Source organism: Nymphalis io, chromosome 8 (genome assembly GCF_905147045.1).
Source record: "Nymphalis io chromosome 8, ilAglIoxx1.1, whole genome shotgun sequence".
NCBI lineage: Eukaryota > Metazoa > Arthropoda > Insecta > Lepidoptera > Nymphalidae > Nymphalis > Nymphalis io.
This window is the reverse complement of record NC_065895.1, coordinates 3,715,155-3,742,250: the sequence shown is the minus strand read 5'-3', so window position 1 is coordinate 3,742,250 and position 27,096 is coordinate 3,715,155. Positions and strand designations below refer to the sequence as shown.

At 31.6% G+C, this 27,096-nt stretch overlaps 1 protein-coding gene and 1 long non-coding RNA gene across 2 annotated transcripts in view; one reads left to right on the top strand and one right to left on the bottom strand.

Annotated features, from left to right (window-relative positions):
- Positions 1–22,665, top strand: part of LOC126769849 (uncharacterized) — a 144,227-nt gene extending 121,562 nt beyond the window's left edge. The window contains exon 3 of the long non-coding RNA XR_007669428.1: positions 22,594–22,665. This is a non-coding gene — a long non-coding RNA (uncharacterized LOC126769849). The remainder of the gene's footprint in view (positions 1–22,593) is intronic.
- On the bottom strand, positions 2–25,724 carry LOC126769837 (uncharacterized). Its single transcript, XM_050488718.1, has 5 exons — positions 25,415–25,724; positions 24,323–24,422; positions 23,174–24,243; positions 13,469–13,648; positions 2–453 (listed from the first exon to the last, which is right to left on the bottom strand). The coding sequence occupies exons 1-5, from the start codon at positions 25,551–25,553 to the stop codon at positions 83–85; spliced, it is 1,860 nt and encodes a 619-aa protein (XP_050344675.1). The 5' UTR covers positions 25,554–25,724; the 3' UTR covers positions 2–82.
- Positions 25,725–27,096: the final 1,372 nt, after the last annotated feature.

The window sequence follows — 27,096 nt, the reverse complement described above, 5'->3', positions numbered from 1 at the left end:
CAACAAATTATACAATATCACATAGTAATAAATATTTGAGCAACTTAATAATATTGGTAACATATTATGTATCAGTCTTAACTTAGATAAGAAAATATTCTGGCCCGACGTAAGAGCCGCACTTGGGAAAATCTGATGGCGCCTGTACAAAGTCTCTATTCTCGCCTACTTTTAAAACAAAATCCAATCCCCTTGTCCAATGAGCTGATCTTTCATCTCTCATCATCCAATAACCGGGGTTATCAGCCTTAAAACGCAGAGCCACGACACCAAATTTCGGAATTACAATGGTGTCTTTAATTACTGGATCATCCAAGTTTTTGGATGGGAAAAGTACTCCGTCTTCGTTCATTTGGATTATTGCGTCTTTGTCCATACCGCTGTTGAATATTCGAATGCCAGTAACGTGGAAACTGTATCCGTGGAGATGGAAGATGTGATCTGAATCACCGCCTGGAATAAAAAAACACATTTAAATATATTCCATGATATAAATACATGTTTTTTGCTGATCTTTACTACAGTTAGACTTTTCTAATAATTGGTTGCATATGCATTAAAAAAACAAATATTATACCTACAACTCTACATGCTATGTTACTTTTACTTTACTTGTTTTTAAACATGTACAAAATCCTTCCCCTGGATATATAAAAATATATAAAACATTCATATAACTTCTAAAAAAAAATCACACACATAATAAAAGCTTCTATTTATAGTCGTTTCATTATAATCTATTTAAAAAAAAACATATAATTATCTTAAAATTTAAAAAAGTAACATAGTAATTTCGATGTAGTAAGCGTTGATTTATTTGGCACTAATTATGAGTTTATTATGGCTTATTTAAAATAAATTAAGTACGGAAATGGTTTTACGAATAATTAACAAAGTTGTTGTAAGTTTTGTATGTGCATTAATATTTGCAATATAATTAGTAAGAGAAATTACTTGACAATTATATTTTGTAAAACTTGCATATCATACTATTTAATATTAACAAGAGAAAACTTGTGTCTTGTTACCAAGAGCCTAATTTCTCACACAATAATACGTCATAATTGAATGTTATGGGATTTTTGTATTGGTCACTGAATCCTGATTACTACGAATGTATTCAATTAAAAAAATAATTAAAAACTATAACCAGACCATGGATAAATATCACGCTCTAAAACTTCTGATAATACGAAAAACGAAAAAAATCTTATCCGAAATACATTTAGCCTGCTTGAAATAATAAGCCTTTTAGCCGACTTTGCTGGGTAAAAAAAGTATTCGTTTTGCTTACAGATAGTAAAATTGTCTAAAAGTCTTTTAAGTTTTTTACTGAAAAAATTGATACATCCTCAGCATCATACATTCACACTACATACTTTATACATAAGTAGTAGCCATAGATCACCAGATTAGTAGTTAACTGTGTTAATTTACTAAGCTCGTTGCTTAATATTATTCAATTAATACATAAATATACAGCGTAACGAGCTGAGATGGTCCAGTGGTTGGAATGCGTGTATCTTAAAATAAATATATAAATGATTGCGGGTTCAAACCCATGCAAGCACCATTAAAATTTTATTTGCTTAATTTGTTTTTATAATTGATCGTGCTCGACGGTGAAGTATAATAACACATTATTTTACTTTACTATAAAACGTTACTGGTTATCTACCCGTCCTAATATTAGTGCGATTAAATTTTGCTTTTATTTTTATGTAGCGAGATATAAACAAGTTTTATAATAAAATTAGTATCAGGCAAAGCTATTATTATATATATATATACATATACATATTACATTTTTACCTTCCTAAAGGCATAATGCAATGTGTCTGTTTTAGTGCCACTCACTAATTATTCTATATACAAACAGTAATACTTTGTATTGTTATTTTCCGTTTTGAAAGGTTAGTGAACCCGTGTATAATTACAAACACAAGGATTATAACGTCGTAAATTTCATGGATGGCTGCGCATTGACAATTTATGAAGAATACTTCTCACATTGTCTATGGCAAAGGTGACCAATTACCATTAAGTGTACCCATTTGTTCATCTCCGGTTGGCATGGTTGGTAGATACCTGCCTTTCACGCCGAAGGTTGTAGGTTCGATTCCCGCCCGGGATAGACATTTGTGTGCATGAACATGTCTGTTTGTCCTGAGTCTGGGTGTAATTATCTATATAAGTATGCATTTACAAAAGAAAAATAGTATATGTAGTATATCAGTTGTCTGGTTTCCACAGTACAAGCTCTGCTTAGTTTGGGATCAGATGGCCGTGTGTGAATAATGTCCCAAGATATTATTATTATTATTATATTATCTGTCCCCCCATATTTATTAGTAAACAAGACCGACTTATTTTTCGGTATACATAATATCTGTATTATAATTTTATACGAACAATTAAAAGATTACTGTAATATAATAAACATGAGAATATGTTTGTTTGGGAGTTCATTGTTTGAGGTAAATCTTAATATAAAACCTTCTTCCCAAAAAGGGAGAGGAGGCCCAGCAGTGGGAAATTCACAGGCTGTTACTGTTTTACTGTAAATCTTAAATTATTGTAAAATAGTTTTCAACCACGGCTTCGTGTGTTAAAGGGCTGGGGCAGGTGTTAGGTATAAAAAAGTATCCTATCTCCTTTCTTGTAACTAACTTTGTAATAATAACTTTAGCGAATAATATCAAAATGCTCTCTTCATCCACATATGAGTTAAAGGATGAGACGTTAACCACAATACAGCTAAGCTAATGCTTTTCGAACATCAATTGCCCTCTTATTCCTTTTACAATAAACGACAATATTCGTATTGACAAGTATCTACGTATCCCCGTAAATAAATCAAAGTGAAATACATGTTCTTCGTTCGTAAATGATTTATTCGCATTCACGTATCGTGTACGAAGACCCAATTACATAATTAAGCCTCACGTGGTAGTTACTTTGAGATAGTTTACCTAGCTAATGTACGATTTTAGCAAACCGACGCTAAGCTAGCTAATGTTTGAGTAAAGAATGTTCAAGAATTCAGTTGCAAGTTTTATTTGTTTTCACAGATTGATGTAAATGTTCTTATCCGGTTTGTGTGGAGCTTTCATATATTGATAATTTAGTGTTAGGACGGAAATATAGTACCTATACCAACATTATAAATGCGAAAGTAACGCTTTCAGGATTAATTTTTTTTTTTTTTTTATAGAATAGGAAGGCGGACGAGCATATGGGCCACCTGATGGTAAGTGGTCACCAACGCTCTTAGACATTAGCATTGTAAGAAATGTCAACCATCGCTTACATATCCAATGCGCCACCAACCTTGGGAACTAAGATTTTATGTCCCTTGTGCCTGTAATTACACTGGCTCACTCACCCTTCAAACCGGAACACAACAATATATTGCTGTTTTGCGGTAGAATATCTGATGAGTGGGTGGTACCTACCCAGACGAGCTTGCACAAAGCCCTACCACCAGTGATTAAGCCACTGAACCGATTTTTATGATGAATAAAATAAAAAAATAAAATAAAATAATCTTTCAGTGACATCTTGTGAATGTCCCACTGCTTGGCTAAAGCCTCCTCTCCTTTTTTCGAGCAGAAGGTTTTGGAGCTTATTCCACCACGCTGTTCCAATGTGGGTTGGTCGAATACACTACAATACACATGTAACAGAATTTCAGTGAAATAAGACACTTGCAGGTTTCACACACAAGTTAAACACATGAAAATTCAGTGGTGCTTACCCCACTTTGAACCCACGATCATCGGTTAAGATTCACGCGTTATTACCACAGGACCATCTCGGCCCATCTCTAAAAAAATCTTTATTATTTAAAAAATCTAATGTGTTTGTTGGCCTCATACGGTTATTACTAGGTAAGTAATGTTTTAATAAAATTGTCGGTGCGTCGTGGGATCGCAATTTCAAATCAATCAGATCTGTGTAAGTTGATAAGGCCCTTTCATCGAGTAGGAAATGAGCTGATAATCTTCAAAAGGCCTAACGGATCTTCATAAATAGCTTTGAACCATTTTGTTGACATCAGATTTCAAACTGAAAATACACACACGGATACAGATAAAGAAATTAAACTTATAAAACCCTTTTTTACATCGGTTGAAAAACAATTCTTATACAACAAATGTACTAATAAACGTAAATTTTGTTTTATCACAAATTATATTTCAAAGTAAAGTACGGTGATATTTAAACTTTTGTCAGAGTAACAAAGTATATAAGTAACAACGTCTGCGTTTTATAAATTCCGGAAGTTTGTTTTTAACAAAAAGAGACAATAAACAGCCAAGAAACTTTCTTATAAAATGTTTTCTCCCTTGTACCTTCAATATTTTGCAATTCTCGTCTCAGCGCAAAATAAATTCAATACAATTAATTCGAGTTTGACCGCGATTAGATTTTTTTTGTCCGAATCCTATAATTCCTCATTTTCATAAAATTATAGTAATTCTAATAACGTTTGCTGGATTTGATTGTTAGTTTCATGTATTTGCAGCATTATAGTTATACAATGTAATAGTTATAGACGAAGAAAACTCGTGCAGTCGACTCAGCGGGCGGCGCTCCTGACAACTCGTGACCGCTGTCAAAACGTCGGTGAAATTAATATTATAAAGAGTAAAGATTTAATTGTTTTTTTTTTATTCATAATTAATATTTATTACATATATTTAACCTAACAAAACTATGATTGATAGTATTTTTGTTTGTAACTGATGAACTCCAAATATACTTAGCTGATTTTAATTTTTTTTTTCACTTATGGCTACATTATCAACAAGTAATATAGGCTATAATTTGTTTTTAAAAAAATTAGAGATCCATACGAAAATTTCAATAATATAACCCAAGGTATCATCATTTTCTTTATATAAAAGGCCATTTATTGGCGTAAAAATGATAATAACTTAACCCGGACCAAGCCAGGTCGGGCCGCTCGTAATACATAAAATTAATCCGTTTAGCAAGTATCGACTCTTCGGCACGGTAGTATGCGCAAGCGATCCCGTGACGTCCCCCGACAAGATGGAGTGGGTACCGCTGGTTTTTTAGGGGGTATTCCGGCACCTTCAGCGCCGGCGAGTCCCACATACCCCCCCACCTCATGTGGGGGAAACACATAAATGTGTTTTTCCAGCGAGAAAAAAAAAGGAACGACTCTTGTAACCGTAAGATGACGTAATCAGATTAATGATTCTCCAAGTTAAGGAAGATTAAGGGTTCAAATCCGAGCAAGCACCACTAAGTTATCATGTGCGTAACTTGTACTTATAATTCAATTTCTGCTCAACGATGATGGAAAACATTATGATCTGCACTTAAAGTATGAAATTATGTCACATGTGAATCGACCAAGTCTCATTATAAATACGTGGTGAAATAACCTCCAAATCTCCTCAAGAAAAGAGGAGGCCTTAGCCCAGTATTGGGATATTACATAACAAGTAGGAATCAATATAACATTTACATAAATAATCTTTACAAATTACATTTGTATGTAAGGGGTTACACAAATTGAAATGCAAAAAGTTTGAGTTTTTATAAGTTAAAGTTTTATTTTACGCCTATTTTTACCCGACGACGATACCAGTTATTTAACAAACCATTAATATATCTTTATTCAAGTTTAAGATCACATTAAACGTGTTTTGACTTACATATACTGACCATTACAGATACCATATTAATAAATAATTATTACCTATTGAATTCTCTAAACATATTCGTATTTTACACACAATAATTAATTCCTATTGTTTTCTTATAATGTTTTTTTATCGACTCGTCTTAAGTTTTATTTTAAGTCGCTTTGTATTTTGGTAATTGATGGAAAATGGTGATGTCATAATACATTCTCTAGCAACAGTCATTTTAATAAATTCGAATAAAATAAAGATTCACGTGGTAGGCTCTTTGCAAGCCGCTAAACAGAACTAATACTGATTAGTTTCCAATGTTGGAGATGTATTGGTGAATATTTCCTAAAGTGCCAGTCTATGAGCGATGCCACTTACCATTGTCTACGCCATTTGCTCATCTACAAAATATAAATATCTTTATTCGCCATTACCCTTAAATAAATTGATTGTTCATTCGAATATTGTTAATCTATTTATGAACTATACATTTTATATTTCAATTAGTTATAATTTGAATTCCAAATGAATGGCTGTTAGTGTAAAGTGGTCACTCAAGCTTATAAACATTATAACGCCTAAGGCTTAACGGCAAGCGTCTACTGTGAATACGCAGTCAGACATATAATCTAAGATCTTGTGTTTATTGTTTATGGAATAACACTGGCTCACACATCGTCCACATTCGAACAAAACAAAACAGTCGTGTTACTACAAAATACCGAATGAGAAGAGTGAAAACGAAAATTTCTTATTAACAATAATAATTAATGAAATATTGCTTGCCATTTTCGATGCTTCAATCGATCCTTATTTATATTATTATTATTTATGCCTTTATTTATGTTCTTTGTCTCCTTCGTGTTTTAATGTTTATAAATATACATATACATATATATTTCCTTTCCTTTTTAACAGATATTTACTGGTGGTAGGGCTTTGTGCAAGCTCGTCTGGGTAGGTACCACCCACTCATCAGATATTCTACCGCAAAACAGCAATACTTGGTATTGTTGTGTTCCGGTTTGAAGGGTGAGTGAGCCAGTGTAATTACAGGCACAAGGGACATAAAATCTTAGTTCCCAAGGTTGGTGGCGCATTGGATATGTAAGCGATGGTTGACATTTCTTACAATGCTAATGTCTAAGAGCGTTGGTGACCACTTACCATCAGGTGGCCCATATGCTCGTCCGCCTTCCTATTCTATAAAAAAAAAAAAAAAAAGATATATCTCTGCTTATGAGAAGGTTATAGTATATGAAGGATTATTTATTGTTCTTATGTATCGATTTATAATATTTATCTTGAATATAAGTTATTAAAAACATTTGCAATGGTGTAAATGTACAAAAGTTTAATTTCTCACATACATAATACAGGTTGTAGATTATGAAACCGTTTCCAACGAATCTTAATTTCAAATGCAATTCCGTCTTATGTTTATTCATTTTTTAATAAATACGTGCATATTTTACAGTAATTAGATTATTTTATCTTTCCGGTCGTATCGGATTTGTAGTCCCAACGGATTATGAGATTGAGGGAATAGAGAGTACACCTGTGTTAGCGTACAACCTTTTGCGTTATAATATGTCCTATTTGGCTATGGCTATGGCTAATATTGCCTATTTGTCTAGACCACCTCGTGATTATACGCGCAAAAACCTGCACCCAATTGTCAACGATAACTGTATAAAGTGGTTTCCGAGTTTGTTTTCCGAGTACATCAATTACTTATCTACGCTCTGCCAACAGTTGAAATCAAATTGTTAATTCTCTCTCGCTTGTTATTACGCTGCAACATACTGCATGTCAACCGAACTGGTGAAAGCGGGGAAAAGTTGTAACAGTAACAGCCTGTTAATGTCCCACTGCTGGGCTAAGGCCTCCTCTCCCTTATAAGGAGAAGGTTTGGAGCTTATTCCACCACGCTGCTCCAATGCGGGTTGGTAGAATACACATGTGGCATCATTTTAATGAAATTAGACATATGCAGGTTTCCTCACGATGTTTTCCTTCACCGTCAAGCACGAAAAGTTGGCACCCAAATATTTCTATTCCTTAATACATAGTAAATATGCTTATACCTTGAAGAATAACAACATATACAAACATCCTATCACATAAAACTATCAAACATATTTATAAATATTATAAATGCTACTGCTACTCTGTCTATTTGTTATGCATCCACGGCTGAACCATTTAAACGATTTTGATGTCGCTGGGTATGAATGAAGTACGCTTGAACCCCAGAGAAGGACATACTACTTTTTTTAATGCCAATACCTCTCAACACACGGACAAAGTCGTAACCGTAACCGTAACAGCCTGTGAATGTCCCACTGCTGGGCTAAAGGCCTCCTCTCCTCTTTTTGAGGAGAAGGTTTGGAGCTTATTCCACCACGCTGCTCCAATGCGGGTTGGTAGAATTCACATGTGGCAGAATTTCAGTGAAATTAGACACATGCAGGTTTCCTCACGATGTTTTCCTTCACCGTAAAGCACGAGATGAATTATAATCACAAATTAAGCACATGAAAATTCAGTGGTGCTTGCCCGGGTTTGAACCCACGATCATCGGTTAAGATTCACGCGTTCTTACCACAGGGCCATCTCGGCTTCAAAAGTCAAAGTCGCCGGGAAAAAATTAAACAATCACGAATGTCTTCGTTACCAAATAAAACAATAATGTTTCTTTATCATAATCTTAAATAGTTATATTTTTTAAATACAAGTATAATATTATGTTTGGTATAAAATTCGAATTTTTCGTATGGAGTCATTATTATTTTTTATTTGAAAACAATAATTCTCTTCGTTAATCCAGACTTCTGCTGTGAGCTAGAAAAACAAATAACGACCGGTTTTGCTAAGTTGTTGTTTCTTGTTTGTTCCTTCTTGTTGGAATAAAATGGTTTGTTTGATATATATTTGATATATACGTATAGTCATATTATTGATGCAATACGGTATTATATAATATATAGTAATTTATATGAATAAAATTTGGAGACATCAAATTGAAATTCCGTTTTTGAAGTGAATATTTATATATTGCTATAAAGATAATATAAAATGTAGGTATTTATTAAAAACAAACGCTCTAGTTAGGTTCGTTTGAAGGCTATTAAACCCATTTTGTTTTCGTTCTTTGATATTTACGGAACTTAAATAATAATAAGCCTTTTGAGCGAACTACCAGCGATGGCCAACGAGCATTATAATATAAAAAATAAAGAAATAACCACACCGAGGTGAAAGCCTTTACGAAGTACAACAATAAGAGTTTTAAAGAAACAAACAAGAATAGAGCCAGGAGCACTTAATGTGTAGTAACACAGTTCGGATTTAGTATTGTTCTGAAAATAGTTTTACTGTTCAACTATTATCATAAAATGTTAAAGATTTAAATAGTTTTACAATTATTTTTTTTTCATAAAATAGATAGGCAGACGAGCATATTGGCCACCTGATAGTAAGTGGTCACCAACGCCCATAGATATTGGTATTGTAAGAAATGTTAACTATCACTTACATCGCCAATACGCCACCAACATTGGGAACTAAGATGTTATATCCCTTGTGCCTGTAATTACACCCTACAAAACCGGAACACAACAATACCAAGTACTGCTGTTTCGCGGTAGAATATCTGATAAGCGGGTGGTACCTACCCAGACGATCTTGCACAAAGCCCTACCACCAATGTAAGAGTTACAACATGCTATATATTTTGTTAAAATAGCTCTCATTGCAGCTGCTTGCTACCCTTACCATCACTTTATACTAATAAGTTTCTATATAAAACTTGTACTTTTCTGTATGTATACTTTTATGTACTTTTATATATACTTTTATGTACTATGTGTTTAGTTGTTAAGACGTGAAAGGATAACAAACAAATAAAGATACACTAACTTTTGGATTTATGATAATAATAAAGATTTATTGATCAAAAATCCAACATCTCTTTGTGTCAGGATATGATTTGTTTTTTTTTATGTTATAATAAATTATGTTGTGTCGTCACTTCTAAAAAGTTAATAACAAGTAATGTAACATTAAAAGCGGTCTAAAATTCTTGTTTTCTGCTGAGTAAATATATTTCTATTTATTATTTTATAAATGTATTTCTAAAATTCTGCAACTTTTATCTTAATTGTTACCGTTTTATCAATTCGCTACCGTCTCTCCGTTTACCTGAAGTTTCTCATATGCCTAAGGTACCTATATATTTATCTAATAGGTAAGGTACATTAATTTAATATATATGAGTATTTATTACTACTGTATTATCATAATATGTGTAGTGTTTGCGTATAGATATGTAGCTATTGCTATTTATATGTAGGTAAATAATAACATAAGGTAAACATAACATAAATAAAACCTCACCCAACCCGTATAAGCTTCAAATTCCCTAACTCAAAGATTGCCTTTGTTTTGCACAAATTATTGTTTTTTTTTTCTTACTTATTTTAGAGACAAGACAACGTCTGGCGAGTTTCGCCACTAAATAATAAACAAGTTTACAACAAGTTACATAATAACAGACGAAACAAGACAGCACAGCAAATGTTTTTGGTGAAATCGCAAATACTCTTCGAATCTATAGGCTATAATCTTGTTAATCTCGACCTACATCTACCAATTAGTGTGGACAAGTAAGTGGGCTTAAAAAGTTAATTGCACGCCGTAATAACTTGTACTTAATATATCTTTCCTATTATTAATGTACCGAAATTAAAGATCTAAGCTCTTTCACAATCGACTAGAACGGTATGCCAAAATTAGGTCTATAAGCGTATAAAAACTACGTTTTGACCTCTTAGCCGAATTCCGGCTGGAGCGGCCAATCAAGAACTAGCCATCTAGAAGAACTAGTCTATTAGACAGTTCCTTTATAGATAGAAAGTATTATAATCACTTGCTCCCATAATTCGACGGGGCGGTAATTCGACACAATCGAAGAGGTTAGACACAAGACCAACAGCTTTACACATTTTTAAGACACAGGAATGTAATATTGACGACTTCCTAAATCCGTGCTTTTATTGAGAATTTCTTGACAGAAAACACAAACAACTTTTATCGATTCGATCCAATATTAGAATGTGAGTCCTCGGGATGTGCTTCGCATTATAAACTAGCGACTACACCAAAGAGGCATAATTCAAAGGCCTCTTCGTCGTGAGATTTGATTCCACCACGCTGTTCCAATGCAAGTTGATTGATACACATACAGTTTTAATTTGACACATTAAGTTTTCCTTACTATATATTTTTTCATTGCCGAGCATGGAATGCATTTTAAACACTAAATAAAACACATGAATTGACAACGTTTGAACTAGCACTAATCGGTTAAGATTCACGTGTTCTAGCCATTGGGTCCTCTCGCTCGATAATATGCTAGTAGGAAGTGATGTCGAAAGAAATGAATTACATAACTCACGACTGATAGAGACAGCTTATCAAAAGATATAAAAAATCACGAGTTCCTTTTATTAAAACATAAATTCAAATTTGAGCTTGTGTCTGGTAATTGAATTATTTTTTCAATAAATTTCTCTTCCATCTCTCAAACGTCAATCGAAAATCAACTAGTATAAGATAGGCTTAAAAATTCTTTTATAAGTGCTTTTTGTTGTCGAGTGCTCTTCAAATTGAATCAACATTCATAATAAATATCACCAACCTTCGTTATGTTCGGTCGATCTCTCCCTCACATTCTACAATATATTTTTTATCGTCTCCGTAATAAGAATACTTATTTTTATTAAGTGACTATGGAGATTATAAAAAAATTCATATGGTTTTATATTGTCAATTTTATACCTCAAATAGCTTTTAGTTTTCTTTTATGGTTTTTCATAGATTTTTTTTTGTTGAACATTAAGTTTATTACTAATAATATATCAGCAATACCGGCTTCGCGCGGGAAAATTAGTGAATCACCCCATGAAATTTATTACAAATAAATATGATGAAAGCTATATCGTACTTTGCAATTTAGCCCGTACGTAATTTATTTCACGTGCGTTAAAACCTCACGTCTTTTTTCCATGCATTTTATCAAATATCTCTTTTTCTAGCTGTAAAATTACTGGCGCGCAATATAAAAGGCATTTGTCTATTTCAATAAGTATTTAAAATACTGTGTGAAAAATTAATTGACGCTGTAGTCACGGTTTATTTATGCATTCCTCAAAACTAGAAATGATTATACATGCTGACGCTGACATTTCTACTCATTTTAAGACTTAAGTATTAGACTATTTAGTATTAGAGATATTACTGAAATAGTAAAAATCACATCAAAATCAAAATCTAACCCGAAAACAGTTTTTTCAAATGAAATCACAATTTATTTAGTATAAAATTATTAATTTTATAAATAAATACATAGAAAATATTAATACTTAAACCGAAATATATAAAACATATGGTCATGTTGAATACTAAAATAAATTCAAGAAAAAACAAAAGTTTTGTAAAAACTAAAAGCGTGAGTTGTTCATTTTAACGTAGAAACGGAAATAAATATTAGCTTTAGAGCCCATTTAAAGTGTAGTTTTGACTAAAATATAGCGGAAACGTCAGAATATATAAGTAATGGACGTCGTTTCCTACAAATTTCTCAACACGTCTTGTCATTGTGTAAAGTGTGTGAATATTGACACGAGGCGCCTTCCGACAGCTTGAGTATTGGAGACATGTGTCGTTTCTAGCTTTCCAACAAGGAAAGTCCAAACCTCTTAAGCTTAATTCGCAAAGGAACGACTAAGATACACATTTAGCGAGAACGCAAACTCATTAGTTACGTAGATTCCACATATCGCACCTTGCTTTAAAGTGGATTGATTTTAACCGTTTAAGCGTCTTCATATAGCTTTGCTAATTACTGTTAAATGACTTAGCATTATTAAACTTTTTAATTGTCCGTCTGAGGATAAAAGCAGTAGTTAGTTTTTAAACGTTTTTTAAATAATACTCACATTAACCTACTTTCTATTTTGATATTCAATTAAGAATTCGGTATTATAAATTGATCTTATTAACATTATATATTATATAGTTTGATAAATTTAGGAAATATTAATTTAAGTAAAAAATGTATTTGTAAAATATTCATATTTGACGTGATTACATAAAACTAGTTTATAGTTTTGAAAGTTTTTAACTTCGTCTATGCAAAAATACGCGTTGATTTGAAGAAAGACAAACCTATCAAACAATTTGGCATCAAATCCGAACATTTATAATAGTAGATATAATAGTAGGTACATTAGATTGTTACATTATATTTTAATTCGCTCTATTTAACTCGAGCTGGGTGAGATTAAGTTAGATATATATTTTTATAGGAAGGCTATGAGAGTAGTGAATCTTAGACCAAGAATGTGAGTAAACAATATTTTTAATTTTCATGTGCTTAATCTGTGTTTATAATAATTCATATCGTGCTCGGCGCTGATGGAAAACAGCCGTGAGAAAACATGCGTTGGGTGAAATTTTAACACATGTGTTACCACCCACATCACAGCTTGGAGGAGTAAGCTCTAAACTTTTTCCTCTAAAGGAGAGAAGGCCTTAGTTCAGCAGTGGGACGTTCACTGGCTGTATTTATACAGACAAGAAATTTAAGAATTTATGCCTATATACATAATATGATAAGCTTTGATTTACATAAATGTTCAAAGTACACTAACAAATATGCGAGTATCTGCACTTTAGAATAGCAATATTTACCTAGACATTTTACGTTTTGTAATAATTTTAACTTCTATATTTACCTTGGTCAAACATGATGAGCTCGACAGTAGAGTGGACTGGTACATGTTTCACGTGGACGCATTCTTCTCCTTGTCCAACATGATCAGGACATATGGTTTCGCTTGCTACATCAGCTCCCTGGGTCAGTAGTGGTGACGCAGGATATGTGAAGCGATGGCCATCAGTTTGTCCCCAACTCTCTGTATGGATACAATTTGTAATGTTATTTTTTGATTGGAGTGTTATATATGTAATTGAAAAGTTATTATTGCAAAAATTGTGTTCAATAATTAATAAAAATAAGTCATTTTGTAATCTAATGACACCTCAATTATTAACTTGAATATAGACAAAGGACAGAGAGACAGACGCCGCGGGGAGTTATTTTTATATATAGTGATGACAAAAATAAGGTGTAATACTGGTAGAGACTAACTTCAGGTTTGCGAAATTCAATCTGCGAAAGTAAATTATATAATATGAGTTTGTATGAATGGTCATTGGTCTATGGCAACCGATGAAGTCACAGGCGACCAATTACAAGCGCCAATTACTTATTATTAGTCAAGACTTTGCTCATCAAAGTTATTGTTTCTGTAGAATATATTTTTAGAAAAATATATGTATGATATCCATTAATATATCCCTTGAGATTATTATATGACCTTGGTCGATATATTATAAAAGTTAGTACAAGTGTGTATTTTTTTAATGTCTTTAAGAAGGTTACTATCCACTTTGCTTTAACCCGCTGCTAGATAGTTTTGTCGAACGTTAACATTTTGAAAAGATAATAATTGAGATAGAGTTGTTGTTTTAATACTTAGGTTAATATTTCTGGTATATAACAATCAACGTACAATAGGTGGCGTGCGATTCGTATAGCTCGTACAATTAAATATAATATAAAATTATTTTGTTTCACCTTTAACATTATTTGAATATGCTATTAAAACGTCTTACAGTAATAATAACTAGAGAATAACTATTTAAAATTTACGAGCGCTTACAAACTCTGTAATTAGTCGTAACTACACATATTGTACAATAGACCAGACATAAATCTAAGTTAGACCGTTAATAGCTTTTTTTGCACTCGAAGACGCGGATAAATCATTAAAGAAGCTTAACGACATGTCCTTAAATGGTTTTAGGTAAAATTCGTAAAAAGGAAACTTCTTCAACTATTAGACTGCTTATTAAACTTTACCACCAAACCAAAACTTTAACTAAAGATCTTATGGAATCAATCCCAAAGCATAGAAGTAAACATTTATTTCGATTTTCTAATTTGTCATTTAATTATATTATTATACTATATAACAATTGTTACGTTATAATTTTTCAATTGTAGTTAGTTTTTATATTTTTAAGATAAATTTTGTTTACACATTTAAAAAAGTATGATTTTCTATTTTACTTGTTCAATTTAAGATTTTAATTAACGTAAAGTGATGGTGTAAATATTTTTATAAATAAATAAATAAGGCCATGTTATCGTCATAAAAAACCTATTCATTTTTTCAAATAAGTTTTAATTTCAAACTTCAATGCGTCCACTTTTACAGTAATTAGTGATATGGTAATTTACATATTTTTTATTAAATATAATTGCCATAAAAGTTGCTAGTTACATTTGAAATAGTGAAGAAAAAAAAATAACAAGGAAATAATTATTTTTATACATACGAGCTTTTCACAGACAGTAACGATCGTACAATAGAATATTTACTAAATACAATAAAATTATATTTTGACAATATTTTTTTAATTAATTCTTCGTCAAAATAAAGAATAAAAAAAATCCGTATAATTTTTGTTAATCAACTTACGTCACAATTTTATGTTTAATATTTATTATCTGAAATGTATCTTATTTTCTAAAACCAGGTACTGGTTATATAACAAGCTCGCTATGCAGAATAAAACTATTTATCATGAACCCCGACTTAAAATGTCATACAGTCTTATTTTTCCTTTAAAAAGAAATACTACGGAATATAATTTGAAAGTGCTATATAAATCAAATAATTCTAACTCACTTCATTAGTGTACGCTTTTAGCGGATACGGCCAAACAAAAAACCTTGCCTGCTATATAACAGTATCAAGTATCAATATGAATCACATTGAGTGGGTGGTGTATTAACACTTTGGTCTTAAACATACCTACGTTAAAAATGAAATTTAATATATGATAAATAAGTCGTAAATTCTACTTGCCTACTTTCATTTGCCATTCACGAAATTGTAAATTTCATGGCATCGCTACGTAACACGGGTCGATAGAACGCGCCTCTGTAATTTCTTTCTTGTTCGCTCTTACTCTACTAACCGCTAAATAAAATATTCATGAAGTTTTATGGCTAATTCTATGCGAGGTAAATCGCTTAGCTTTTTATTAAAAGTATTGAGGTGTGATAAAATAACAAAAATAAAATCATAAAACCTAAAACAACATATTAAAATGTATCTTTAAAAGGACACAATACAAAATCAATGCTTCAGAAAGTGTTGTGACATTGATTTAAAAAATTGTAATATTTATTATATATTTTGCGTGTATCCTACGTATCAAAGCGTATAAAAGATAATATATATATATATATATTACTTTTATATCGACTATAATATATATATTATAGTCGATTTTATGAGAAACGAAATGAGTTTTTGCCAAATTAGTATTCAATCCATATTGTCATATATGATAATTTTGCCATTTAAAAAGAGAAATCGCAGAACTCATTATTATCAAGTTTTACTTAAATATTGCATCACGCAGGATTCTTCGTTATATTTGGATGTATCAATCGACGTTACTATTGTAAACGTTTACGTTGCCTCTTGCGTCATTATTATTGAGTATTGCTCGACAAGTTTCTGAAATAATATAGTTTATATACACATTCGTTAGAAATAACTGTCTTCTATTGTCTTCCCGATTGATCGTATTGTTATTATAGGACACTTTTGCCCTGTAATATAAAACGAATTCCTGAGTAAAATAAAAACTCCCCGTGACACGCACACGTGATCAAATTAAGTTGTGCATTAAAATTTATCAAAATTTAAAAACAAAAATACCTCAATTTCTTTTTTTTTCATGTACAAACTTTTAGATAACTATATATGTGGATATGACACAATTATTGAAAGCACGCCAATAAATTGAAGTCCTCGTTATTATATTATTTTACTTACGACAGCTTATCTTCAACAATGACATTGTTCAATTGCATACGTACATAATATATACCTATATAAATCATCAATCGATACGAGGCGAGTGAAAGGTTATAAATAACAAGTTTCATATTAAAACCAGTTTTATATTAAATACGGTCATCTTTTTATATATTCAGCAAACTTTAATTTTAAAAGCGACAGACATCAATTAGAATTTGCATTCTAATCCGAATGTGAGCCAAAATGATACATGTGTATAGAAATGGATTTTAACAGAAGGTGCCCAGTTTGTGTATATTTACCATATGAAACAACCCGTATATTTTGAAAAAAAAAACAAAATATCCTTACAAAATGAAAACTAGTCGTCCCAACCAATCGATATTCATATTCTGTTATTTACTTTGTTATAATATTATAACATATTATATTACATTTACTGGTAACATATTATATTTACTGGTGGTAGAGCTTTATGCAAACTTGTCTGAGTAGGTACCACCCACTCATCAGATATTCTACCGCAAAACAGCAGTACTTGGTATTGTTGTGTTCCGGTTTGAACGGTGAGTGAGCCAGTGTGATTACAGGCACAAAGGACATAACATCTTAGTTCCCAAGGTCAGTGGCGCATTGGTGACGATGGTTAACATTTCTTACAATGCCAATGTCTATGGGCGTTGCTGAACACTTACCATCAGGTGGCCCATATGCTCGTCCGCCTTCCTTTACTATATTACAAAAAAAAAATACGGGAAGCTTCATAACTGAAATTAAACTTAAATTAAATTGTCACCATAAATTGTCACCTTCAATAGAATTTGTATATTTATTATTTTTTATAAAATTATTTATTAATATGATCATACTCCGTAAAATTTTAATTAATCTTTCATTTTAATTTTTATTTGTTATTCTCCCTGTCTTTTTGATTTAATTATCTGTGTAGACTTGATTGGTATATGATTTTTTTTTTAATGTGATAAGTATTTTTGTATATGTCATAACTGTTTTCCTTAGATTAAATAAATAAATAAATAAATATATAAACTGCCTTTTGTGAAGATAAATAGGAAATGTGTCGAAAAGTGTTTAATAACACCCTCCGAATTCTGTTTATTGGTAAAATCTATCCATAAACAGCCTTTTTAATTAAAAAAATAATAAATATTTATATCTTAAACTCTTCCTTGTATGTATAAATGAATGAATATTTACTTTTAGTTCCTTATTTTTCAATGTCATTCATAATATTGTAATCATAATAAAACCATTTTGCAATATACCGGCAGCTTAAGATTTTATGACACGAAGTAACGGAATTTTGAAACGGGCCGGTTAGCGTGGTTGGTGCAACATTTGTGTGCATGAACATGTCTGTTTGTCCTGAGTCTGGGTGTAATTATCTATATATGTATTTACAAAAGAAAAGTAGTATATGTAGTATTGCGGCTTGGCGTTAGGCGATATAAGTGTTTATCATAACCTAGACGTAGTACCAACCAAGACACCAACCAACTAACAAGATAATAAGATAGCCTTTAATATCTAAAGTGAAAAAAGTGAAGTAATTGCCTTTTTTATAAAATAGATCGACCCATCGAGCATATGGGTCACCTAATGGTAAGTGGTCACCAACGCACGTAGACATTGGCATTTTAAGGAATGTTAACTATCGCTTACATCGCCAATGCACCCGCCACCATCCTTGAGAACTAAGATGTTGCGTCCCTTGTGCCTGTAATTAAACTGGCTCAATCACCCTTTGAAACGGAACACAACAATACCAAGTACTGTTGTTTTGCGGTAGAATATCTGATGAGTGGGTGGTACCTACCCAGACCAGCTTGCATAAAGCCCTGCCGCCTGTAAATGTCCTACTGCTGGACTCAACCGTAGAAGACGAGATGAATTATAAGCACAAATTTGCGAACGAGGTGCTTGGACGGGTTTGAACGTTTATTATTTGGTTAAAAATCACGTGTTCTAACCGATGAGTCTTTGTTGGCTTGATTAGCTTCACTAACCTGTCTCGGCTCACACACAAACTATTTTTTTCGTTTAGAAGAAGCGACCATTGTATTTATAATAATAAATCATACCAACTACAATTACAATAATACGTACATTATTCAAGTTGGTTTTCAGTTTCGCATTTTCATTTTACAAGTCATGTAATGGCTCATCTGCATTTTTAACCTACTTTCGAAGTATATTGAAATATATTGCTTAATCGTACTATTCTGTTCCATTTAACGCTCGCAAACGAAAATCCTGTATCAACATTCATTTATATTTATAAGGGTGGATTTGTTCTAATCTGATTAGGGTACACGTCTGTCAGTACGGTGTACTTTAATTTATTAATGCGTTTTGGAAAAAGTGATACTGGCGTACCACGTCATAAAAACTCAAAGCCAAAATATTATTTTGTAACTTGTTCTTGTGTTATGCGTGAAACTTATTTGTTTTTTTTCCACACTAAGTAATTTGACGAAATTATTCAATATCCGTACTACTTTTACCAGATCTTATATTCTACAAAAAAAATATGAATCCCAAAATATTATTATTTATTATTTATTAATATAACAGCCGTCTAATAATTTAAGCAACAAAATATTACGACTGTGTGAGTAATATCAAATATACATTAACACAAAAACTCAGCCTCGGGTTTGCATAATACCTGACACTATTTAATAATGCTAATATCTTATTGCAGTAAAAAAAAAACCTTTGACACGGGTTTTGCTTTATAAATAAAGTTATTATGAGGTCATTTTGTTTGCAATTTGCTCAAAGTCTAATGGACTATACAAACTAACGCTTTCTTTAAGTACAGACCTATTATATTGTACGACGGGATCGAAACTAATTCAATGCTTTTCGAGATCAACTCTTACATTAGGATTCGATGGGAGTAATTTATTTTATTCTATATAATGGTGCTTGGTATGTTTCCCCACAAGAGTATACGTATTACAAAACAAGAAGGTTGAGTAAAACGATTACAGAGACAGCGCGCTGCAATCAGCCATCATTATTTGCGGTTACAGCGGACGTGATTATCTTAACTCTGATTACTTAACTTTCCTTATGCACGCTTTAATATACCATGATATTAGTTTATACAGAATGTTTTATTTCAAGCTCATCTATAAAAATAAATAAAATTGAAGTGTTTGTCAGTGATTTCAAAATAACTGCCTATTTTAAATTTAATATAGCTATTTACACGTTATCAAAACTATCACTTTATTTCATCCGTTTTTAGAATTATAAGGAGTACTTAAAGGTACACATTAAAATCAGTTGACTCTATCAAGAGTTATAAAAAAATTAAAGTTCACATCCGTCTCTTTGTTTTACCTTAGTACCTACTTCTATAACTGTTTATATACAAATAAATAAAGTTAAGATTTTTACTAGACTAGACTATTTGAAAGCTACTGAAGCCAAAAAAAAAACACTTTTTGGTTTCGTTTACTGTCGCTACATATTAATTTAAATATTTTGTGACATGTTTAATTCAAATAATCATGATGTACGTGAAATCTTACAAATTTTTTTGTCACAAATTAAATTCCACTATGGTGAAACCGCGGGTCTTGCTCGTTCCAAAAAAATATACATTAGGACTTTGGGAATTTATAGAGTATTGTCTACGAATGATGTTGTACAGAATATTACTTCAATATGCCCCTTATCTGTCTAATATATAATATACATAGACAGCACAAAATTGTGTTCCTGATGTTAATTTAATATATTGTTAAGATGCAAGGTAAATGTACATGCAAATGTACTCAAAATTATGTGATAGTATAATGTTATATCTAACTCTTCAAAGACCAATTTTGGTCTACCAATAATTAATAAATTAAACAGTTGAACGGAGGACTAATAAAAAAAATTTGTTTACTTAAATTGATAAGGAGACATTGCTCACAAATATCCTAGATTTAACTCCATAACCAAATAATAGTGATTAAAAAAAATCTTAATTGACATTGATGACTGATAAGCCAGACAAGAGTTATTAGATTTTTTTATTTTTTTTTACACTTAATAGGCAATTGTTTGGCTGTTGACTTGCCTGATCTTAAGCATCGACACGGTCTAAAACGTAGCACGCTTGCCTAAAAGAAACCTGTTCACTCTGGATTTAAAGACACAAACGAAAGAAATAGAAATGGATGGATTGACAAAAAGTTTATTCTAGTTAGTTGTATATAGTCTATATCCTTTCTAATAATCAATAAAAAGAGAGAGCTTCTTATTGAGATTATGTAAAATTAAATTATTTACTTTTATGAGTAGTTAATTAAAACCGATCTTATCTCAAAAATATATCTTAACGCAAGTCTAAAAGTAAAATCGTTTGCTTCGCTTTTGAGTTTTTTTTTATTATTTACCTACATTTGTACGGCAACTGATTAATTGTTCAAACTTTGCATTTATTTTCATTACTAATAAAAACACAGCTCTAGCTTCCAATGTACAAATATCATATGTATATTATGAGAAAAAAACAACTTCTTTTTCTAAGTAATTATTCCCGCATACACACACAGTTATACACATATACGAACACACTCATACAGTCAGTACGTCGTGATTACACAACAGCTATGTACGTAACTATCATGACTAAGTGATTATTAGTACAATAAAGTTATTAACTGAAGTATGAAATATATGCAAGTGAAGTATGAACTATAAAATAAGCTCTAAGACATCCCTTCAAAAGGAGAGGAAGCCCTATCCCAGCAGTGGATTATTTACAAACTGTTTATGTTATATATGTTCGTCCCAAAAAAACTGGTGGTAGAGCTTTGTGCAAGCTCGTCTGGGTAGGTACCACCCACTCATCAGATATTACACCGCAAAACAGCAGTACTTGGTAGTGTTGTGTTTCGGTTTGAAGGGTGAGTGAACCAGTGTAATTACAGGAACAGGGGACATAACATCTTAGTACCCAAGATTGGTGACCACTAACCATCAGGTGGCCCATATGCTCGTTCGCCTTCCTATTCTATAAAAAAAAACTACCTCAATATCAGATGTAGAATCGCATTGCTTATTTCTTGTCAAGAATAAGATTTATTATTTAAATGAGCAACAAAGTAAGTCGACTTCCACTAAAGTGTGTCATTATTTTTTATCCATATAGATATACATATAAGCAAAGACAATAGTGCTCAGTCGACTGGGTCGTTATTGTATATATATGCTTTCCTAAAAAAAAATTATAAAGACGTAATCATTCGTTGAATTTCGACTAGTTGTATGAAGTCCATAATGTAACTCATTATCATAATATAATGTTAAAATTAATTGTATGTTATTTATGGTACTAAATTATTAAATTTTTGATTAAAATTTAATTTATATTATTGTACTTATTTTACATTTTAAATATTATTTTATTATTTTTTACTGATGAATGATAATGTTGCTTACTTTTACCTTTTAAATTTCTGTTTCTATTTTTATAAATGTGATGTTTTATAATTCACAATCTGATAACCTGTTATTAGTAGAACATTCGACGGACAGCTTTTTAATTTATTATTCTGATTGCAAATTTCATGTATATCTACTGTTGGTTGTCCTAAATAAATAAATCAATAAATAACCACGCAAAAAAACCTTGAAAACAACGACTAAAATTAATAAATAATTGAAAAAAAATTTTAATAATATTAAACGCCTAAAAATCAAATCTTAGGTTTAATTATTTATTACGCTAAATAAAAAAAAGCATTATAATTAATTTTAATTATTTAAAGATGATTGAGATATGGCCCGAGAACGTGGAGGTCGCGGGTACAAATCCGGACAAGCGATGCTTATTTTTTCTTTATTATGAGTAATCTCGTATTAGACTGAAGGAAAATATCGTAAGAAAATATGTCGGATAAAATTGAACCTTTAATATTTTTAATTTACAGTGGAACAGCACGGTGTTAAAGTTTCGACCCGTCTCCTGAAGAGAAGAAGTCGCCTGTAATTAAATACTCATCTTAGATTTTGTATTAATTGATACTAACATTTAAATAAATTGTTTTTAAGATAGTAAATGTTAAACTAACTACAATTCACTGCATATGTCAAAGAAAAAATAAAATTATGTAAATCTTTCTAAAGCTAAAACTACAAAATCTACTTTTATTTTCTTTATAATATATAATAAAATAATTTTATAATAAAATAAATTACTGACATCTATAACCTGTTCTAAGATATTACTACTAGGACAATGACTCTGGCCATGTTGATTAATAGTAGAAAAATTACCCATTAAGTCATAAACAATTATATTGAACGTCGTAAATAACTACAAGTCCATATAATTTACCAAGACCAAGATTTACAAAATACCTAAATAGATTAAATTGGTTTTATTTTTTAAACAAAGATTTTTTATTTGATTACTTTATGGACTGGTTAAGTATTTAATAGGAACATAAAAGTTTTAAATCATTTGTTTATAGAACAATAGTAACTTTCTATGAGTTGTAATATACTCACCGACACGTTTCGCTGTTATCTGTCGTGTAGAGTAATTGAAAGGCACATAAATAACTTCATCCGTGGCCGCTGTTAATTCAACTGGGAGTTTTTCCGCGGAGTGAACTTCGTCTAAGCACAACACACTGTCACTGGCACAGTTATCACTAACCACTGTTGTAAACTCACGATTGACTAGTACATCACTGCCTTCATTTTGAAGTAGAATCTTGTCATCACCTGTATATATTAATTTAGCTTCTCCTTCTAAATTTTCTTGACACGATTTATCAGCGACAATTTTTATTTTATACACGCCCACTGGTTTTTTCGCGTGGAGAACAAAATCTGCGCGCTCGCCTCTTCCTAATTTAATTGAACTGACTATTTCGGTCTTTATTCTGTGTCCGTCTAGAGCAATTAATGTAAGAACGTGTTGGTCGATAGAAAAGTTCACAGGACAGCTCTTGAAACCGCCACCATACGCTAATCTGAATCTATACCTTTTACCATATTCTACGGTAAATTTCGATAGCGCAGCGTCCAAAGATTCAGGCGTATTTCCTTTGCCGTTTATAAGTAAAGATTCGGCGTCGGGAATTTTAGATGACACTCCGGCAAGCGGACCCATGGAATGGCCCCACTCTGCAACAAATATTGTATGTTGGGTAGCATCAACGTCGTACAGGTTTCTCATTGGATCTAAGCGAGGTGATTGTCGAACTATAAATGCACCAGCGAGACCGTCAGCCGCATCAGCAGCTGAATGTGCATGGTACATATGAGTACCCACAGCTGATGCGCGGAATTTGTATTGAAAAGTGGTGTAAGCAGGCTGAGGACATTGAGTGAGCATTGGCGCTCCATCCATAAACGGTGTCTCTTTCTGAGGCTGACCTCGCCAGTGTATTGAAAGCGCATGCGCTGGTGCACGATGAACTACATCTACAACGAGAATGTCATTTTGACAAACATGAAAGGCTGGGGCCGGCAATTCTCTGTTCGCAGAAAGCACCCCACGCTCTCGACCGTCCGCTGTTATGCACATTGGTGAGCAATCACTGCCATCTTCGGCACAATTGTTACAGGACCTAAAAGGAAAATGGTAATTACTATTCTTATCAATAATTTGACCTCATAAGTATTATTTTAATAGGTTTTTCTACTTACTTGCTGTAAGTTTTGTAAACTTCGATGACTAGTTTAACCCGACATATCATAGGCCAATCAAGCTCATGACATTCGCGATCACAGTTTTCGAAGTATTCCTCTGTAATCAAAATAAAATATATAAAATTTGTTATCTTTCCCTACTTTTAATTGAAATTGAATAATTCGTATCTTATTCACGTATTATTATTTGGTTTATCAATCTCATCTCCGATATGTTATTTAAAATAAAACTACTTAATCGGAGTTGAAAAAACAGGTAATTTGTTGAAAGTGTAAGTGCAGAAAAACCAAAGCACAAACTGCTAACACTATTGTTTTTCATTTACGCTACGGACGAAATCACGGCTCCTATACTTTGTTTTTGAATGATGGGATAAAGCAAATATATATATATATATATATTATAAAGCGCTTCTTACATTATTACCTCTCCTGATTCATCTTCAATCAAAATATATAGTTACCAATATTTTTGATTGGTAATGAATAATTATTATATGGGTAGGTATTATAAGCCGAGATGGCCTAGTGGTTACCCTGAATCTTAACCGATGATCGTGGGTTCAAACCCGGGCAAGCATCACTGAATTATCATGTGATTAATTTGTGTTTATAATTCATCTCGCGCTTGATGGTGAAGGAAAACGTCGTGAGGAAACCTGCATGTGTCTAATTTCATTGGAATTCTGCCATATGTTATTATATGTGTATTCTACAAACATGCATTGGAGCAGCGTGTTCTCCTCAAAAGGGAGAGAAGGCCTTAGCCCAGCGGTGGGATATTAACAGGCTGTTACTGAGAGTAGGTTAAGTAATACTGAGTTATCGGAAAATTTAAAATAAGATGTAGGTATCTATTCATAAAAATTACTATTTTAATAAATTAAATACTAATTACTAAACTTAATCAATAGAACTTACATTCTCAATTATTTTAATATTATTTACTTAAATTTGGCTACTAATTAAAATAATTTACTTATATACTAGTAACATAATAACCTACATATTATATTTGTGGAAAAATAAAAATACGAACTAATACTAAATAGGATTGAAACAAGTTTTAAGGATATAAATAAGTCATACCTGGCATCGGTGTAAAGTAAACGACAACAATAACACTCGCCATTATTACGGACAACACTAGTATCCTCTGCAAGGACATAAGCATGTAATTGGGCTTTATCACATCACTACGGGGATCTAGTTTATTCTTCGCTTCCATTTTTAAATATTATTTATAAATTTCCACTATAACTTGGATCAATAACGTAAGAGTCACTTACGACATTTTAATTTCAATGACAAATATTTATTATTTTAATAATTTTGATTATATTTATGAAGCCATACACGGCCACGCGAGTCTACCATCAAGTGGCGACTGGAAGAATGGAAACAATTTACCGCGTGTTGTAACTTGTAACCAAATAGCGTCGGTCTCGGACTCCAAGACAGGGCTCCAATTCGGAAGTAAATCGTATACTTTGAGATTGAACACTCTCTCTGCAGTATTATATAATATATTATGCAAGTTATATTAAATGTTAATGTCGAGCGATGCAAGACATTTGGAATTTTAATACAAAGTATGAAAAATTGGGTTCACAATTCATCTTTCTGTCTTCCTTATCGAAAATATAGTTTACAGTACATTTCAAATTAGCATAGATATTTATAATTATTTAATAAAATATATATAGAATGTTCCTAACTCACTTACAGGTACATTCAATTTAATTTTTGTCCGTATCATGAATATTATTTGATTTGTAAATAGGTTTACAGAATACTTAATTTGTTATACAATTTTATAAACACTATACCGTACGACTTGATTAAAGAATGTAATTATTTCAATAGGTATTGTTAATATTTAATACTGCTTTATATGATTTTAAGATTTTTATACCATCAAATTATATACAAAATTTGTGAAATATGAATTTTTAGGTATATATTTATATAAACAAAATATCACCGTGTCGAATTACATTAATCGAAATTGTTTCTACTTATATTCAATATAAATATACCTACATCAATAAAATTCCATAATACGAGTTTATCGCATTCTAACTAAAAGTAAAAGGTTCCACTAGCACGGAAGGTGTTATTTTATGATTTCATAATAAAAATTCAAGTTAGCTTCACCGTGCCTTAAGTTTCGCCAGCGACCGTCCTTGGCCCGGTCTACATACTGTACTTATGTAATCTAACTCAATATGAAGAAAAACAATATGTAATATACTGGAATTAACTTTAATATACGTGTATTTAGAGTTCATATTGGGTTGGCCTAAAATTGTTATTATTATTTATAATTGTAATATTGACAATATTATATTACTTTTGATAAAAATAAGCAAATAGTACGTTTGAAAATACATTCTTAAAAATCAACGTCACATTTCTTATTAATTGCCGTTCCTTGTCAGCTAGTAAACGCAATATTAAAATGTGACATTCTCTATAATTTAATTACAAAATAATAAAAAAATAAATAACGCAAAACTGGATGTAATTTGAACAAAACTACATTTTATAATTGAAGTCTTTATAGATTGCGGCGAACACACGTGCCTCAGAAATCCGTTGTTATAAAGATAATATAATAATAATAATAATAATATCCTGGGACATTTTTCTCACACGGCCATCTGATCCCAAATTAAGCTTATACAAAGCTTGTGCTATGGAAACCAGACAACCGATATACTACGTATACTACTTTTCTTTTGTAAATACATACTCATATAGATAATTAC